This window comes from Balaenoptera musculus, chromosome 9 (assembly GCF_009873245.2).
Source record: "Balaenoptera musculus isolate JJ_BM4_2016_0621 chromosome 9, mBalMus1.pri.v3, whole genome shotgun sequence".
Lineage (NCBI taxonomy): Eukaryota > Metazoa > Chordata > Mammalia > Artiodactyla > Balaenopteridae > Balaenoptera > Balaenoptera musculus.
The window spans coordinates 83,902,914-83,921,677 of record NC_045793.1 but is presented as its reverse complement, the minus strand read 5'-3'; the positions used below and the strand labels follow the sequence as shown (position 1 = coordinate 83,921,677).

The window sequence follows — 18,764 nt, the reverse complement described above, 5'->3', positions numbered from 1 at the left end:
AAATTTTTTTCACAATAGTCTTCCACAACTTTGTCACCATGCATAAAATTCAAAGAAATTCTCAATGCCACTGGTTAAGTAACCATTTTACTTAGTCTGCTTATTTCTTTGTCTAGACTGAAGTTTTCAATGGACTTGACTGTGCTGCAAAACAAAGCTGCGGTGTCTCTCTTGACTTTACCCAGAGAGTAAATATAGGAAACTGTGATCCTTTCCTTAAAAAAATTTTTCACTTAGGTAGGAGGCACAAAGCATCAGAAATGCATTAAAATGGTAAGAAATGCATTTAAAAAATTTTAAACTAAGGTTAAGTTCAAATAGAAGCAAGGGAGATACTGAGAAATGAAACAATTAGGGAGTAGTGCAGAATCATCAGGTTGGAAGATTTGTTGAGATTACTTTTATTTTTTGTTGTTTCTTTTCCTGTGGCTTCCTTTCCCTCACTTTTATAAAGGCTCATTTATCTTGGTAAGGTGTTATCTGATCCACTGACCACAGGCTCCCCAGCCTAGACCATTGGCATTTAACTTGTCAAAGGACACAACTTAAATATTCCTTCCTGTTCTAGCAATATGTCACTTTCTAAATAAACAAATATTAAGATATTTATTGATTACTTATTATATGATATGTTCTGCCCTAACACTTTACTGGGATGAACTTGGGCAGAGAACTGAGGCAGAGAGAGATTCGATAACTTTCCCATGATAAGACAGTAGGCTTGGATTCAAATCCTAGCAGTCTGGTTCCAAAGCCCAAGCATTTATAAACTATACTTTTTTTTTTTTCCCACTGTGGACACAAGTCTGAATAACTGTCCACAGACGTGAGTGGATGTACCATGCCTCTTAAAGAGAAAACAAATATGAATTTGCTTGCTGTTTATAAAATATCATAGAAATACACACAGAAACTGAGAACATTGGATGTTTCTGGGGTAGGACTTGCATAAAGGAGAGATAGTAGCGCAAGGAGAGATTTCCAAGTATATCTTTCTGGAAGTTTTGAATTTTGAAATCCAGATGCATTACTTTCACAAAAAAAAAGGATAAATAAATAAAGCAGGGAAAAAAAGAACAATTACAAGAGTCAGTAGATTCTACCATGCCAACAAGAAATTGTAAGCCCAACATTAAAAAGGAAAATTAAAGACATCCTTGGGGAATTCAACATGTTTTATTTTGCCAGGCACATGATTTCTTCAATATCCAATTAAATAATACTGTGCTAACTACATTTTCTAACACAGAGTGAACATTCACTGTAATGACAGTTTCATCATGCTAGAATCTATTCACAAACCTACACTGTGAAAAAAAGTGCATTTCTAGGAAATTTTATGTACAAATGGAAAACATATCAAGTCATCGAACTGTCAAACTACACAAAATAAAACCAACCAATCAACCACCAACATTCAGTATATGTTAACAATAGTTTTAAGCAAGAAAATTTTCTTTACATTTGGCAGTTTTGTTCAAAAGGGGCTCTATAATTTTAAAAGTAAAGTAATAAAAGTATATACAATTTAATAATGTTCAAAGTAGAAGATATTAAATAGCACAAATAATGTTACAACACTAAACACCCTATTGTCTATCAGTTTGGGTTTACATGAAGCAAGGGGACCTGTATAGTTTACCCTATCCTCTGAGTCTAAAACAATTTTACTTTCAACTCTGTACATAGAATAGATTGGCCATAAATACAGAAGATGGTTTTGGCTTTATGCATATTTCTATTTGTGCATGTAGAGTAGAAATAATGACCTACTTGCAAAACAAACTGCTTTAGAGACTACTTTAGAATCATATACATTTGGAACAATAGCTTTTATTTAATAGCTTTTTTTTGAATAAACATTATTTATGTTGCGTTTGTTAACTGCTATTTTTGCCCCATTGAGGCTTCCTCTTATAATATCATAATTTACCACCATTTAAATAATAAATCTTATTCCTAGATTCTGATCAGTGATTACGTTCATTTTGACGATGATTTTAGTTCTTGACGCTTTATATTGTAGTGCTTAGGAAGGTAATATATCTACCTTGATTACCTTCTTCATGGCTTGTTAACTACAAATAAAACTTTTGTATTAGATTTTGATTAGGTATATGATATAAGTTCTGTTTGCACCTAGAAACATGAAAATGTCTTTAAAAGTAAGTAAAATGAAAGAGCAAAAGTTGTGTTTTTAAAAGAAATATGAGGATATGAAGAAAATTTTCATACTTCTCCCATCTAGTTGTTATTTGGAGTAAAAAAAAAAAATCACTATTAAATTACTCTAATAAAAGGATCCAAACATACAATTAGAAGATAGTTATTTTATTCATCACAAACTTACCACATTTGTATTTATATACCAGTGAACATAATGTACCAACATTCTTTTAAAATAAAGTATGTCTATTTTTGTTCAAATTAGAATTTTTCTCACTTCTCCACAAAATGAGCGTCTCTCCAGCACACATGAAAGAGTATTAAAAAAAAAAAAAGAATCGGTGACTTAAAAGTCAGTATGATATCTGAGGTTGGTAAACAAAAAAAAGTGAGTTAATCATTGAAATTAATTATTGAAGTTAAAAATTAGTAACATTTTTAATAAACTTCTGTCAATAAAATTGTATTTTCTACCTTGTTTTTTCTTTTTTTTCCATTTTGATTGTTTCGGCCCTCATATACAAGTTTGATATTTCAAAAGAAATTTCTTCTTATATTTTTTAAAATGCCATACAAACTAGAAAATTAGAATAAACACATTTATCAATTAAACTGTGTAAGATTATATTCTCTGAGTCTAGAATAACTTAAATAACTTCCAAAAAAGAAAGTGCTTTTGTTTGGAAGATGATTACATAACAATATAAACTTAAACGCTTCACTGATATAATTCCAATATTAAAGATATTAATGGTTAGTGGTCCTTTTATCTTCCTGAAACAAGGGAACAGAGATCAATGACAGATATCAACAACTGATAATTTTTGCAATCTTAAAAGTAACTAATACTATATTTCACTGGAAGCACATAAACTCCATGTTATCTTTTTATGAAAATCGCTTGTGTTTTATACAACTTTTAGATTCCCTCTTCCTTGTCTCTTTTCTATTCTACGTTTCTTTTGACAACTACTCTGTCACATGCATTTATATAACTTTTACTATGTAAAAATTGTGAACTTGGCATTTGGTTTTGTATACAAATGATTGACAGTTAGAACTCTAAACCCTTAAAGCAAGGATCGAAGATCACAGGTTACGGCCCTAGTTCAATTAAGGGATGTAAGAATTCTAGTTTTATAGTCGCCATATTGGTTTTGAAGAAAAGGTAAATAAAGATATAAATAAAATCTAGGTTAAGTTAAATATTTCTATGCACCATGAGGACCATGACATGTCTAGTGCTAGTCAATATCATACAAGAAAATGCATACTCATTTCAGTTCACGTAACGTTCACCTTTAGGAGTGAGTAACCACCTTTCTCAGGAATTTCCCATGGGTAAAGCACAAGATTCTTTGCTCAGAAGTTGATCACTGAAGACAGATCATTTACTGATGGAAGCATAAGCCTCATTTAAGAAAACATTATGACTCTGGCAGCTGATTCCTCCTATTTCTACTTTTCCGGCTATTGATGAGAGCCTTTAACTTGCCATAGTCCCCTCTCATCTTCTGGGATTCTTCTCCCTGTTGATGTTGCTGCCGAGTATCTTTGCAGTACTGATTAATCATCTGCATTTCTGAGTGGCTGAACGCCCCCATGATGTCCTTCGGGTGGAAGGGTAAAGCCCTCACAGAGCTGGCCCAGGTCCATGGAGACCATTTGTCTGTAACAATAGCCACCATTTCGGAATCTAAAACTTTAAAGTTGATCTTGGCTATGGTCTGCTTGAAGCTGTTTTCTGTTGCGATGCAGTGATACAGTCCTTGGTCAGAATCCTGAACAGAGCGGATCAGGAGTCCTTGTGAAGTGGCTATGATTCGCTCATTCAGCTTGACCTAAAAGAGAGATATCAAAGATCTGAATACCTAACTCTATATCTTCTAAAAAGATATGACCAACAATACAGAGTGTTAACTTCCTTCTTAGCGGACACAGATTTTTGGTAAGTTCCATTGTCTTTTTTTTCTTTTTTTTTTGCTCAGGAAATCTAGTCTCAGCAGTACTGAATCTATTAAAGAGAGGGTGAAGTTATCACTCATATTGCCCAAAATAGCTTAAAGTGCGTTCCCTTTGGATAGAAGTAGTTTCTCCACATATAAGCCAGAGTTTTGAATGTTTCTGGAATGTAAATCACAGTCAACATATAAAAATGAAATTCACAGATAGTTTAAAATGTCTATTTTATCCTGTAGTTCTTGCCTTTTATTGTAACAAAAATACTCACTTATTGAGTAATAACATGAAGCCACAATTAAAGGGTTGAATTTTACCTTTTTTTCAATGAATGAATGAATATTCCCTTAACTAAAAATTTTATAAGCAGAGGCAGCGTTTTGAACATTATCAAGGGCTTTTTCCTATTATCTAACACAAAGAATGACTGAAAATAAGCTGGAACTCATTATCTTATAAGTACTCCAAGTGGTTTTACTTTCCAAGGAAAAGTAATAAGAAGCTATGAGGTGAATATTTAATTACTTGACAGGCTTATACTGGAAAAAATATCATTTTCTAGATATAAACTAAATGCTGAAATCCATTTCCTTACAGTTCCCGCTATAGTATTGTCAATGAACACATAAAAACCTAAGTGGTAAGTAGTTCCTTCACATGTATACTCAGGAATGCTCTTTCGTTGAGGGAAGAAAGAAATTTGACCCAAAGAAAAATAAGGGAAGGCAAAATATAGTATTGAAATACAAAAAATAGAACAGAACTAGAAAAGAGAGATTAGGAAAAAGTAAGGACAGAAATACATAAAGCAAATTTTTTTATGTTCATTTAATTTTTAAAGTTTAAATGTGCCTTGAAAACAGTTTTAAATAATGTAGGAATGCATTCAGAAATAAAAGAAAAGAAAGCCTTTTCCATTTGTGTGAAATTGGGAAAAATTTTGGAGGCCAATTTGATAATATCTATTAGCATGTATATAATATTCAGTGCAGACATTTTATTTCTAGGAATTTATATAGAAGATATACTCTTACAAGTATGCAGATATTCATTTACATGATGTTTTTGATAAGAGGAAAAACAAGAAATAATGTAACCAGTAGATAGCTTTAGAAAACTTCAGGTATGTTCCTACAGTGGAATACTATGCAGCCAAGAAAAATAAGGTAGCTCCACATGTACTGATATGATGTGTGTGTGTGTGTGTGTGTGTGTGTCTGTGTGTGTGTCTGTGTGTGTGTCTGTGTGTATGTATCAGAGAGACAGAGACAGACAAAGAGAGAGCGGAAAATAGGAAGATTATGGAGACTATTTGGAGGAATATATAATTCTTAGCAGCTTTATACTCTGAGAAGTGGGAATAAGTATTGAAGTGGAGAAGAGGAGGGCTTTTAGTTTTCACTTATGCTATTCAATATGAACTATTTGCATTTTTCTCTGCAAGCTTTTTTTTACCATTTGTCTTACTTTTCAAAAATAAAAGTTCAATATTTACACACCATTAATATGAGAAATATGTGTATGTTTGCCTAAGCTACTAAGGAAGAATTAAAATAAATTTAATTAAATATTAATAGTTTATTCAGCTAAAGTGAGACTGAGTGGAATTGTGATCTGCTTGAATTCTGGACAGAACAGATTTTAGTAATTACATTAGAGTTAATTTTTTCATAGTCTTAAACTATGGCATTCTTCTGTTTTTTGAGATTGGAAGAAAAATCAAGATAGTCATATCTGAGTCTCCACATTCTTGAACCTTCTGAAGTAGAACATTAGAAATATCATAAAAGTGATAAAATTCATGATCCATTCCTTTTTAAATTTCATTTGATAATTCCTGTGACATGTATTCAAGACTGTATATATTCATTTATTTCAATTTTACATAATAGAAATTACATTCACTCATTACATATTATTCCACTGAACTTTCTACTGAATAAAAGAAAAGCATTTTATTTATGTTAGGTAAGCCCCCGTTTGAGTTTTAGATTTCCAATTCACATACACACACACAGAATTTCTCTGGAAGGATGGTTCATGTCCACATGTCATGTTCTAGCCTAAGAATTCCATTTCTGTATGATAATCATCATAGTATACTATGAATTTTACCCCCGATTATTTTGCAAGGCAATTATTCTTATGCTCCATATCCATTCAAAATAATTTAAAATTAATTAGACTGCAGACAATTCAAGACTAATTTGATGATAGATTTGATAGCAAAGAAAATAGGTCTCAAACAATATTTTTTTTTAATGAAAAAACTAAAAAAGAAAAATTTAATATCATGGAAATCTGGGGCAAGAAGGGGCCCTGAAGTCCATTGAGCTCATCTTTGACAGTTATATCTCATCTTATGCAAGTGGTCATCAGCCTATGGTTTAATATTCCAGTGACAGGGGACACAAAATTTCCTAAACAACTCATAACATCTTTGGATAGGCAGGTCTGAGAATTGGGAAGTATTTTCTCATAAAGAGCCAACATCTGTTTCAGTAATTTTGATGCAATGCCTGTGTTCTACAGCTTGGGATTGTATCCATTCTACATAGCCCTCATTAACCTAATATGTAGTACGGAAACTGCCTACAATAGAACACACACAAATGCAGAAGGCTCTATTTTCTCTTTGCTGCATCAGACTTTATGATGTACTGTTAGTACCATTGCAGTCTAGGCTACTTTGATGGTTTATATATCCATATATATTTTTCTTCTTATCCTCTCATTTGTCAGGACAACGTGACATCAATATCATAGAATTCATTATTTATAATATTTCACTCTATGCTGTTTTACAATGTTTTCCTTTTAAAGCAGCTCTTTACAATCAGTGAAAGGTTAATATAAGTGTCCTTTTATTTGAAAATCGAGGGTTTTTTTACATATCAGTAAATAAAGGCAATGGTCCCATACACAATGATTCCACATATTACCTAACAAAACCCCAGGAGTTATGAATAATAAAGCAATGGAAACAGATTACCACACAGCAGAAAAATGTTCTTTGCCATTTCTTGCTGAGGAAAATTGAACTTTTTTAAAAGCCCCTTTTATCTTGTGAATCACACAAAGGTGCCGAGAACTTAGCTTCTGGATTTGCACACATCTTGTTTCTTCTACAAATGCTTCCTCACATCAATATCCCCATCTGAGTGTGCAAGCTCTTGTTTTAATCACTGTGTTATCAAGGTGAGCAGGAAGAGAGGATTTCTAATTAATCCGTCAACTCTATGGACAAAGGATTTTAAAGAAGGTGGCACTTGTCATCCCAGAGACATTAAAGGATGTTCATATGTCTTTCCTTTTTCATTTGATCTGAACCTCCCTGAGGGATGGTGATTTAATGCTCTTTCCAAAGCCCTGACTGATTGCTGCTCTGCTGAGTTACTCACCTCTTTCCTCCTGTCCTCGTCTTTCTGTAACAACCACTTGATAGATGCCTGTGGAGACTTGGGGGCACACTCAAGGAAAGTGGTGTTATTTTTTACTCCATACTGAACAATTTCAGCTGCATTTCTATATGCTGAAGAGCAAAAATAAAAGGAGAGAGGATGACAATGGAATTTGGAACATATTCTATTATATGAATGTTTGTTTCTCTATAAAATTGTGAGCAACTATGGCAAACCCCAAAAGCAGTCTTAATCATTTAACAAGCAGACTATTATACATTGTTTGCCTGGTTTGTTTAACCTAAAGGGAAGGAGAGAAAGATATAAGGGAACGAATGTTTATTCAAGAATTACTTTACACGAAGGAATGCACTTAATATCATCTTGAACATTTAATTATTATAACATCTTTGTGAATTAAATTTTCTCAGCTTTTCATAGCTGAACAAATTGAGGCTGTGAGTTATGAGGAAACATATCTTAGTTAAAGAATTAGTAAGTGCCAGGCAATACTGAAGCCAAGTTTATCCCACCCCTAAACTCCATACTCAGTGTGGTATAGATTAAATTCGGAAACATTGGGAAAAGGCAGAAAGCAAGGTGTGGCCACAGTGGGATGTAATGGTTGAGAAAATGATCTTTGAAATCAGATTTTGCCTGAGGTAAAATCTTGACTTCATCACTACTGGCTGTGTAACCTTAGAGAAGTTATTTAATATCTCTGTGCTTCAGTTTTACTTGGTTCTAAAACAGACATTTTCAGACATTCTTTACTGAAAGTCTTAAATTAGGAAGAGTATTTAGTATAATCATGTGGTAGCTTAGACATGGGCAGAATCCTCATTCATAAAGTGGGAATAGGAATAGACCTTACTTAAGAATAATTTCTTGAGCACTGAAATAATCCATAAAAAAGCACTTAGCTCAGGTTTTGACACAAAATCAACACTGGTGTTTGTTCATCATTACCTCTGCTGCAAATACTCTTACCACTATGACTGACACTCAGATTTATAAAATACTCAGCAAACAGAGAAATAGTAACCTGGCTTTATTCCCTCAATTAGATGTATGGAACAATTAAGCAAAATGTGTCTCAATTTTCTTCTTGTAGTTAGTGTAGTTAGTGACAAGAATTTCATTATTTAAATAAAACCAAAAATGCCCAGACTCAAAAAGATTAGCAACAGGAATCTCAGTGTTAACAGTTAACAACAGTACCTCTGTAGCACCTTGGTGAGCCTGGAGGAAGGTCCCTCTGTTGGTGGGGTGGAGGTGGAGGGAGGGGGTCAGTGGGAAAAGTATAATAACATAATATCTCCATGTCAGGATGGGAAGAAAGGAATTAGATTAATTGTAAGATACAAGGCAGGACTGCCAGAAGTAAATGGAATGGTTGTAAACTGTAAAACCAAGGCACTAAAGTACACCCATGTTCAGAGCAGGATAATTCATAATAGCCAACATTTGGAAGCAGTGCAAGTGTTCATTGATGGATGAGTGGGTAAACAAAATGCGATATATATTATACATACAATGGATTATGTTTTCACCTTAAACAGGAAAAAAAATATTCTGACACATGTTACAACATGAATGAACCCTGAAGAAGACATTAGGCTAAGTGAAATAAGCCATTTACAAAAGGACAAATATTGTATGATTTCACCTATATGAGATATCTAGAGTATTCAGATTCATAGAGACAGAAATTAGAACAGTGGTTGCCAGAAGCTGGGGAAGGGGGAATAGGGAGTTAGTGTTTAATGGGCATGGAGTTTAACTTAGGGATGATGAAAAAATTGTGGTGCCGGTTGCACAACACTGTGAATGTACTTAATGCCACAGAACTGTACACTGTAAAATGGTTAAAATAGTAAATTTTGTATGTAATTTAACACAGTAAAAAACAAACAAACAAGATGTTATTTTTTCTTCAGTGGTAAACAAAAAAATAAGTAAATTTTTTTCTTCAGAAAGAAAATAATGTCTAGGAAAATCTATAATTACTATCTTTGTGAAAGACTTACCTACTAACATACCCAAGTTATCTGTGTTCCCGGACTTTTGTTTTACAAAATTCTTAGTATACATACAAATAACATTTAATTTTTAATTACCATATATGAATACCACTAATTTTTATAGTGAATCTTTCTTTAAAATGACATACTTTAATCTATTATGAGGTTTCCCTTACTGAAATATGATATTGAGCACTGCTACTCTTTACCAAGTTTGACCACTTTTAATTACCTTTTAGATTAAATCCTCTGCATTGAGTCAATGGATTTCCATGTCTCACATCTTGTCTTCGGCTCCTCCTATAAAGCACAGAAGTATATACAAGTGACTTAGAATTAACATTGCCAATTATACCACATTTAAAAGACTTCAGTTTAAATTTTGCAATCTTCTGATTGCCTAAGCTTTCATACAGAAAAAGTGGTCTGATTATCTGCATTTTTTTGTTCAATGCTTCAAATATAGTGTGGGTACTTAACCTTGTTTTTCAATATGAATTAATTCAAACTCTCCCCATCTACCACTTGTGATAGATGAACCTCCTATTATGCGTACGTCCTGGCTAAATGCTAGATGCCAAGTTAATAGTGTAAATTTTTATTTTAGAGACATTCATAGAAAATTTTCTAAGATGATAACTCCAAAGTATAAACTCACTAGCATCTTCCTCCTTATAATTTTTTCTTAAATAAGTATAATTCTCTTACAAAAGTCAATGTTTTCAAACCATTTCCAGATATACTAAAAAGTTTTCAGAACAAGAGATACAGAGAGCATGGATTTTTAGTATAAAGTTAAGCAAAATTTTTCATTTACTAGAATAAGAATTTTCCTTCACGCTTTTATTTTGAAAAATGTCAAGACTACAGAAAAGTGGATATATGAATACAATGAATGATGGTATACCTAGACTCATAAATCGTGTTTTGCCATATTTATTTTTTCTCTCATATGCAAGTATATGTCATGTATATACTGTGTATGCACATATATGAAAATCTTTAGAAAATAAGTTGCAGACATGGTAATTTTACACCCTTAAATGTATGTGTCTTCTAAGAATAAGTAATTTCCCTACATAAGAACAATATCATTATTATACTAAAGATATCAATATTTATTTAATAATACCATATAATACACATTTTATATTAAAATTTCACTACTTGTCCCCAAAATATCCCTTATGAATTTTTTAAAGTTTATTCAGGATCCAATCAAGGTTCACTCAGGGCATTTACTTGTTACATATCACCAACTTAAGCATTTCAAAAATTTAGTTACAACCTTTGTAAGTTGGTCATTATTTAAATAAAAGTTTAAAGTTACTTGCAAACTATTTAATTTCTTGTCTCAGATTCACTTACATATTAGCTTCAGTTGTATTACATAGTGCAACAAATCAAAATAGACCAACTGAAATTCTCTTAGCAATGAATCGTGGGCATGAACATTGTTATAAGAGAGAAGAAAGGGAACGCTCTTCAAATATTGGGAGTACAGGGGTAGATCGGTTGTTTATTATCAATGCTGAAAAGTATATATGGATAAGCATATAACTTAATTGGGTTAGTTAAGTCTCTCTTAATATTTTTAACCTTAATGATAAATTAAAATATTCAGTAAGAAGAAGGGAAATATTAAAATCACACTGGGATTATAAAATTTGCAAAGCAAAACGAACCTCAAAGTCAATGATAATGAAAACAATTATTTTAAGGTTACAGCAAATAGTTAGTAGTTTAAATAATCAAGGGATTATATACATCTATTTATGAAAATATGAGTACAATTTTTGTGTCATTTAAGTATTGTTTCTCCCAAAAAGCCACATGATGCTTATTCAATTGTATATTTCTTTACAATCACACACAAACAAACTAGTGGAAGTCACTCTTGTCTCAGAAATTATGATTAATACTGTACTTTAGAATAGCTCCTATGTCAGGTTTTTACTGCATTGTATTTGCTATATTTTGAAGTCACAGCGTTATTTACTACCAGCTAACTTGTGAGCGTATATTATATGAGAACCATATGACAGTTCTTATGGCTGAACTGGTCATTTTCAGCCATCTAGACAAGCAATATTACTCACAATGGTTAAATTTATTGTCCTGTGGTCAGCACTATGTTACAGTTTACTCAAGTACATGAACCTCCAAGCTGGGCGATCTGAATTTGCAGTATCACATAGCTTCCAGACATTCAAATACCATTCAAATACCATTGTTATGGCTTGGCTTAAATGATGAAAACAACAAGGCAGCCATCTGAGCTTTCTGTATGTGTAGATTCCCTTTCAGGCATTTGTATAGCATTGTGAAAGCATGAGGGTAGACAGTCATATTATATTGCATGTAGGATTGGGGATTTGGCTCAAGTTGCCAATGTTTCCGCCATTATAGTCTATTCTTTTGGATAAACACTGAAATCATCTACTTCTTGTGTAAAAAGCAGATATTTACTTTAAGGGTGAACCGATGATCTTGTCTTAAAGTTTCCAACTTCATGTCTGAATCCAGAATAAATAACATTTGAGATTAAATTGTAATATTTGATACAGATGCACAAATAAAGGTAGTTGAGGGTGAAGAGGAAAAATGTTTATGTTGTTTACTATGATAAAACTTTTTTAAAAAAAGAGAAACTACTGAGCCAATGATACTTAACAACTCTATTATGTCAAAATATAACCTCCATTGATTTCCAAGTGTAACTGTACTTCTTTGTTTCCATACAAAGGACATGTTTTTGTTTTTCATTCCTATGAATTCCTCTACATGATCCTTGTGTTCCAGTTAGATAGTGCAATCGAAATAAAACCAGGTAAGTTAACACTATTAAAGAAAATGAAAATTACTCCAAATGATCATTTTCATTATTACTATTTAATCTCTAAAGAAAACAAATACTACATATGGGAATTTAGGAAATAATTCATGCAGCAAACATGTTTTGCATTCACTATAACTGTATGCTTAAAAAAGTTTGGGAATAATTTGGAGAATTTAAATAGTATAGATAGTTTTAATGAAACTCCCAGTATGCTAGCCAAAGACAGGTAAGTATAGGCCAAGGAATACCTTATATATGTGTGTATATGTACACACACACACACACACAAATACACACAAGTCAAAACCACAATGAGATATCACCTCACACCTACTAGAATGGAGCTATATATATATATATATATATATATATATATATATATATATATATATATATACAGTATTTTTTTTGGATCTCTGTGATAGAATTAAGACACTGCTAGAGGTATCAAGATAGCTCTTTAAATCGTTAGTTTATTTTTCAGCCCATGATACATGTTTTATTTCCTATCTGTACTTAAAAAACTGTGGTATAATTGACATATAACATTATATTAGTTTCAGGTGTACAGTTTCATATTTATATATATTGCAAAATGATCACCACAGTAAGTCTAGTTAACATCTGTCACCTTACGTAGTCAATTAAAAAAGTTTTTTGTTTTTCCTGTGATGAGGACTTTTAAGATCTACTCTCCTAGCAACTTTCAAATATGCGCTACAGTATTATTAAGCAGTCACCATGCTTTACCTTACATACCTACAACTTAATTATTTTGTAACTGGAAGTCTGTACCTCCTGACCCCCTTTTGTCCATTTTTCCCACCACCACCGCCCCTACCTCTGGCAACCACAAATCTGTTCTCTGTATCTATGAGCTTGCTTTTGTTGTTGTTGTTTTTAAAATTCCACATAAAAGTGAGATCATACAGTATTTGTCTTTCTCTGTCTGACTTATTTTCCTTAGCATAATGCCCTCAAGGTCCAACCATGTTGTCACAAATGGCAAGATTCCATCATTTTTTATGGCTGAAGAGTATTCCATTGTGTGTGTGTGTATGTATGTATGTATGTACCTATCTATCTATCTATCTATCTATCTATCTATCTATCTATCTATCTATCTATCTATCTATCTATCATCTATCTACCATATCTTCTTTACTCATTCATCCACTGATGGACACTTGGGTTGTTTTCATGCGTTTGCTATTGAAAATAATGTTGCAATAAGCATGTGGGAGCATATATCTTTTCGAATTAGTGTTTTTGTTTTCTTTGGGTAAGTACCCACAAGTGGAATTGCTGGATTGCATGGTAGTTCTATTTTTAATTTTTTCGGGAACCTATACACTTTGCCATAGTGGGTGCACCAATTTACATTCACATCAACAGTTCACAAGGGTTCCCTTTCTTCCACATCCACGGTAACACTCGTTATTTTTTGACTTTTTGATAATAGCCATTCTAACAGGTATGAGGTGATACCTCATTGTGGTTTTTGATTTGCATTTCTCTAATGATTAGTGATGCTTAGCATCTTTTCATGTGCCCCTTGTTTATCTGTATGTCTCCTTGGAAAATGTCTATTCAGATCTTCTGACCATTTTTTATCAAATTATTTGTATTTTTGCTATTGAGTGGTATGAATTCTTTATACTTTTTTAAAAATAGGTCTTTATTGGAGTATAATTGCTTCACAATACTGTGTTAGTTTCTGTTGCACAACAAAGCGAATCACCCATATGCATATACATGTCCCCATATCCCCTTCCTCTTGAGCCTGCCTCCCCTCTTCCCTATCCCACCCCTCTAGGTCATTGCAAAGCACTGAGCCGATCTCCCTGTGCTATGCTGCTGCTTCCCATCAGCCAACTATTTTACATTTGGTACTGTATGTAGGTCCATGCTACTCTCCCTTCGCCCCAGCTTCGCTCTCCAACCCCATGTCCTTAAGTCCATTTTCTATGTCTACCTCTTTATTCCTGCCCTGCAACTAGGTTGATCAGTATTATTATTATTATTTTTTTTTAGATTCCATATATATACGTTAACATACGGTATTTGTTTTTCTCTTTCTGACTTGCTTCACTCTACATGACAGACTCTAGGTCCATCCACCTCACTACAAATAATTCAATTCCCTTTCTTTTTATGGCTGAGTAATATTCCATTGTATATATGTGCCACATCTTCTTTATCCATTCATCTATCAATGGACATTTAGGTTGCATCCATGTCCTGGCTATTGTAAATAGTGCTGCAATGAACATTGTGGTACATGTCTCTTTTTGAATTATGGTTTTCTCGGGGTGTATGTCCAGTAGTGGGATTGCTGGGTCATATGGTGGTTCTATTTTTAGTATTTTAAGGAACCCCCATACTGTTCTCCATAGTGGCTGTATCAATTTACATTCCTACCAGCAGTGCAGGAGGATTCCCTTTTCTCCACACCTTCTCCAGCATTTGTTGTTTGTAGATTTTCTGATGATGCCCATTCTAACTGGTGTGAGGTGATACCTCATTGTAGTTTTGATTTGCACTTCTCTAATAATTAGTGATGTTGAGCATCTTTCCATGTGCCTCTTGGCCATCTGTATGTCTTCCTTGGAGAAATGTCTATTTAGGTCTTCTGCCCATTTTTTAACTGGATTGTTTGTTTTTTGATATTGAGCTCCATGAGCTGTTTGTATATTTTGGAGATTAATCCTTTGTCTGTTGTTTCATTTGCAAATATTTTCTCCCATTCTGCGGGTTCTCTTTTTGTCTTGTTTATGGTTTCCTTTGCTGTGCAAAAGCTTTTAAGTTTAATTAAGTCCCATTTGTTTATTTTTGTTTTTATTTCCGTTACTCTAGGAGGTGGGTCAAAAAAGATCTTGCTGTGGTTTATGTCAAAGAGTGTTTTTCCTATGTTTTCCTCTAAGAGTCTCATAGTATCTGGTCTTACATTTAAGTCTTTAATCCATTTTGAGTTTATTTTTGTGTATGGTGTTTGGGAGTGTTCTAATTTCATTCTTTTACATGTAGCTGTCCAGTTTTCTCAACACCACTTATTGAAGAGGCTGTCTTTTCTCCATTGTATGTTCTTGGGCATTCTATCCTGTACCATTGATCTATATTTCTGTTTTTGTGAGAGTACCATACTGTCTTGATTACTGTAGCTTCATGGTATAGTTTGAAGTCAGGAAGCCTGATTCCTCCAACTCCTTTTTTCTTTCTCAAGATTGCTTTGGCTATTCAGGGTCTTTTCTGTTTCCATACAAATTGTGAAATTTTTTGCTCTAATTCTGTGAAGAATGCCATTGGTAATTTGACAGGGATTGCATTGAATCTGTAGATTGCTTTGGATACTATGGTCATTTTCATAATATTGATTCTTCCAATCCAAGAACATGGTATATTTCTCCATCTGTTTATGTCATCTTTGATTTCTTTCATCAGTGTTTTACAGTTTTCTGAGTACAAGTCTTTTGCCTCCTTAGGCAGGTTTATTCCTAGGTATTTTATTCTTTTTGTTGCAATGGTACATGGAAGTGTTTCCTTAATTTCTCTTTCTGATTTTTCATTGTTGGTGTATAACAATGCCAGAGATTTCTGTGCATTAATTTTGTATCCTGAAACCTTAGCAGATTCATTGATGAGTTCTAGTAGTTTTCTGGTGGCATCTTTAGGATTTTCTATGTATAGTATCATGTCATCAGCAAACAGTGATAGTTTTACTTCTTCTTTTCCAATTTGTATTCCTTTTATTTCTTTTTCTTCTCTGATTGCTGTGGCTGGGACTTCCAAAACTATGTTGATTAAGAGTGGTGAGAGTGGACATCCTTTTCTTGTTCCTGATCTTAGTGGAAATGCTTTCAGTTTTTCACCATTGAGTATGATGCTTGCTGTGGGTTTGTCATATATGGCCTTTATTATGTTGAGGTGGGTTCCCTCTATGCCCATTTTCTGGAGAGCTTTTATCATAAATGATGTTGAATTTTGTCAAAAGCTTTTTCTGCATCTATTGAGATGATCATATGGTTTTTATTCCTTAATTTGTTAATGTGGTGTATCACATTGATTGATTTGCATATACTGAAGAATCCTTGCATCCCTGGGATAAATCCCAGTTGATCATGGTGTATGATCCATTTAATGTGCTGTTGGATTCTGTGTGCTAGTATTTTGTCCAGAATTTTTGCATCTATGTTCATCAGTGATATTGGTCTATAATTTTCTTTTTTTGTGATATCTTTTTTCTGGTTTTGTATCAGGGTGATGGTGGCTTTGTAGAATGAATTTGGGAGTGTTTCTCCCTCTGCAATTTTTGGAAGAGTTTGAGAAGGATAGGTGTTAGCTCTTCTCTAAATGTTTGATAGAATTCTCCTGTGAAGCCATCTGGTCCTGGACTTTTGTTTGTTGGGAGATTTTTTTTTTTTTAATTTTTTTTTTTTATTTATTTATGGCTGTGTTGGGTCTTTGTTTCTGTGCGAGGGCTTTCTCTAGTTGTGGCAAGCGGGGGCCATTCTTCATCGCGGTGCGCGGGCCTCTCACTATCGCGGCCTCTCTTGTTGCGGAGCACAGGCTCCAGACGCGCAGGCTCAGTAATTGTGGCTCACGGGCCCAGTTGCTCCGCAGCATGTGGGATCTTCCCAGACCAGGGCTCGAACCCGTGTCCCCTGCATTGGCAGGCAGATTCTCAACCACTGCCCCACCAGGGAAGCCCCTGTTGGAAGATTTTTAATTACAGTTTCAATTTCATTACTTGTAATAGTTCTGTTTATATTTTCTTATTCTTCCTGGTTCAGTCTTGGAAAATTGTACCTTTCCAAGAATTCGTCCATTTCTTTGTAGTTGTCCATTTTATTGGCATATAATTGTTTGTAGTAGTCTCTATAATCCTTAGTATTTCTGCAGTGTCAGTTGTGATTTCTCCCTTTTCATTTCTATTTTTATTGATTTGCGTCCTCTACATTTTTTTCTTGATGAGTCTGGCTAAGGGTTTATCAATTTTGTTTATCTTCTCAAAGAACCAGCTTTTAGTTGTATTGATCTTTGCTATTGTTTTCTTCATTTCTATTTCATTTATTTCTGATCTGATCTTTATGATTTCTTTCCTTTTACTGACTTTAGGTTTTCTTTGTTCTTCTTTCTCTAGTTGTTTTAAGTGTAAGGTTAGATGGTTTATTTGAGATTTTTCTTGTTTCTTGAGGTGAGATTGTATTGCTATAAACTTCCCTCTTAGAACTGCTTTTGCTGTGGCCCATAGGTTTTGGGTTGTCATGTTTTCATTATCATTTGTTTCTATGTATTTTTTTATTTCTTCTTTGATTTCTTCAGTGATCTCTTGGTTATTTAGTAGCGCACTGTTTAGCCTCCATGTATTTGTGTTTTTTACATTTTTTTCCCTGTAATTGACTGCCAATCTCATAGCATTGTGGTCAGAAAAGATGCTTGATATGATTTCAATTTTCTTAAATTTTCCGAGTCTTGATTTGAGACCCAAGATGTGATCTATCCTGGACAATGTTCTATGTGCACTTGAGAAGAAAGTGTATTCTGTCACTTTTGGGAGCAATATTCTATAAATATCAGCTAGATCTGTCTGGTCTATTGTGTCATTTAAAGCTTGTATTTCCTTATTTATTTTCTGTTTGGATGATCTGTCCATTGGTGTAAGTGGGGTGTTAAAGTCCCCTACTATTATTGTGTTACTGTTGATTTCTCCTTTCATGGTTGTTAAGCATTTGTCTTATGTATTGAGGTGCTCCTATGTTGGGTGCATAAACATTTATAATTGTTATATCTTCTGCTTGGATTGATCCTTTGATCATTATGTAGTGTCCCTCCTTATCTCTTGTAACAGTCTTTATTTTAAAGTCTATTTTATTTGATACGAGTATTGCTACTCCAGCTTTCTTTTGATTTCCATTTTCATGGAATATCTTTTTCCATCTCTTCGCTTTCAGTCTGTATATGTCCCTAGGTCTGAAGTGGGTCTCTTGTAGACAGCATATATATAGGTCATGTTTTTGTATCCTTTCAGCCAGTCTGTGTCTTTTGGTTGGAGCATTTAATCCATTTACATTCAAGGTTATTATCAGTACGTATGTTCCTATGACCATTTTCTTAATTTTTGGGGGTTTGTTTTTCTGCGTCTTTTTCTTCTCTTGTGTTTCCTGCTTAGAGAAGTTTCTTTAGCATTTGTTGTAAAGCTGGTTTGGTGGTGCTGAATTCTCTTAGCTTTTGCTTTTCTGAAAAGCTTTTCACTTCTCCATTGAATCTGAAGGAGATCCTTGCTGGGTAGAGTAATCTTGGTTGTAGGTTTTTCTCTTTCATCACTTTAAGTATACCCTGCCACTCCCTTCTGGCCTGCAGTGTTTCCGCTGAAAA

At 33.6% G+C, this 18,764-nt stretch overlaps 1 protein-coding gene across 1 annotated transcript in view; it reads right to left on the bottom strand.

Moving 5' to 3' along the window:
- Positions 1–2,660: 2,660 nt before the first annotated feature.
- Positions 2,661–18,764, bottom strand: part of SEMA3C (semaphorin 3C) — a 184,343-nt gene continuing 168,239 nt past the window's right edge. Inside the window, exons 16-18 of the mRNA XM_036863864.1 lie at positions 9,783–9,850; positions 7,527–7,657; positions 2,661–4,007 (exon numbers count right to left, since the gene is read on the bottom strand). Coding sequence (XP_036719759.1) covers positions 3,594–4,007; positions 7,527–7,657; positions 9,783–9,850 — 613 coding nt within the window. The 3' untranslated portion in view covers positions 2,661–3,593. The remainder of the gene's footprint in view (positions 4,008–7,526; positions 7,658–9,782; positions 9,851–18,764) is intronic.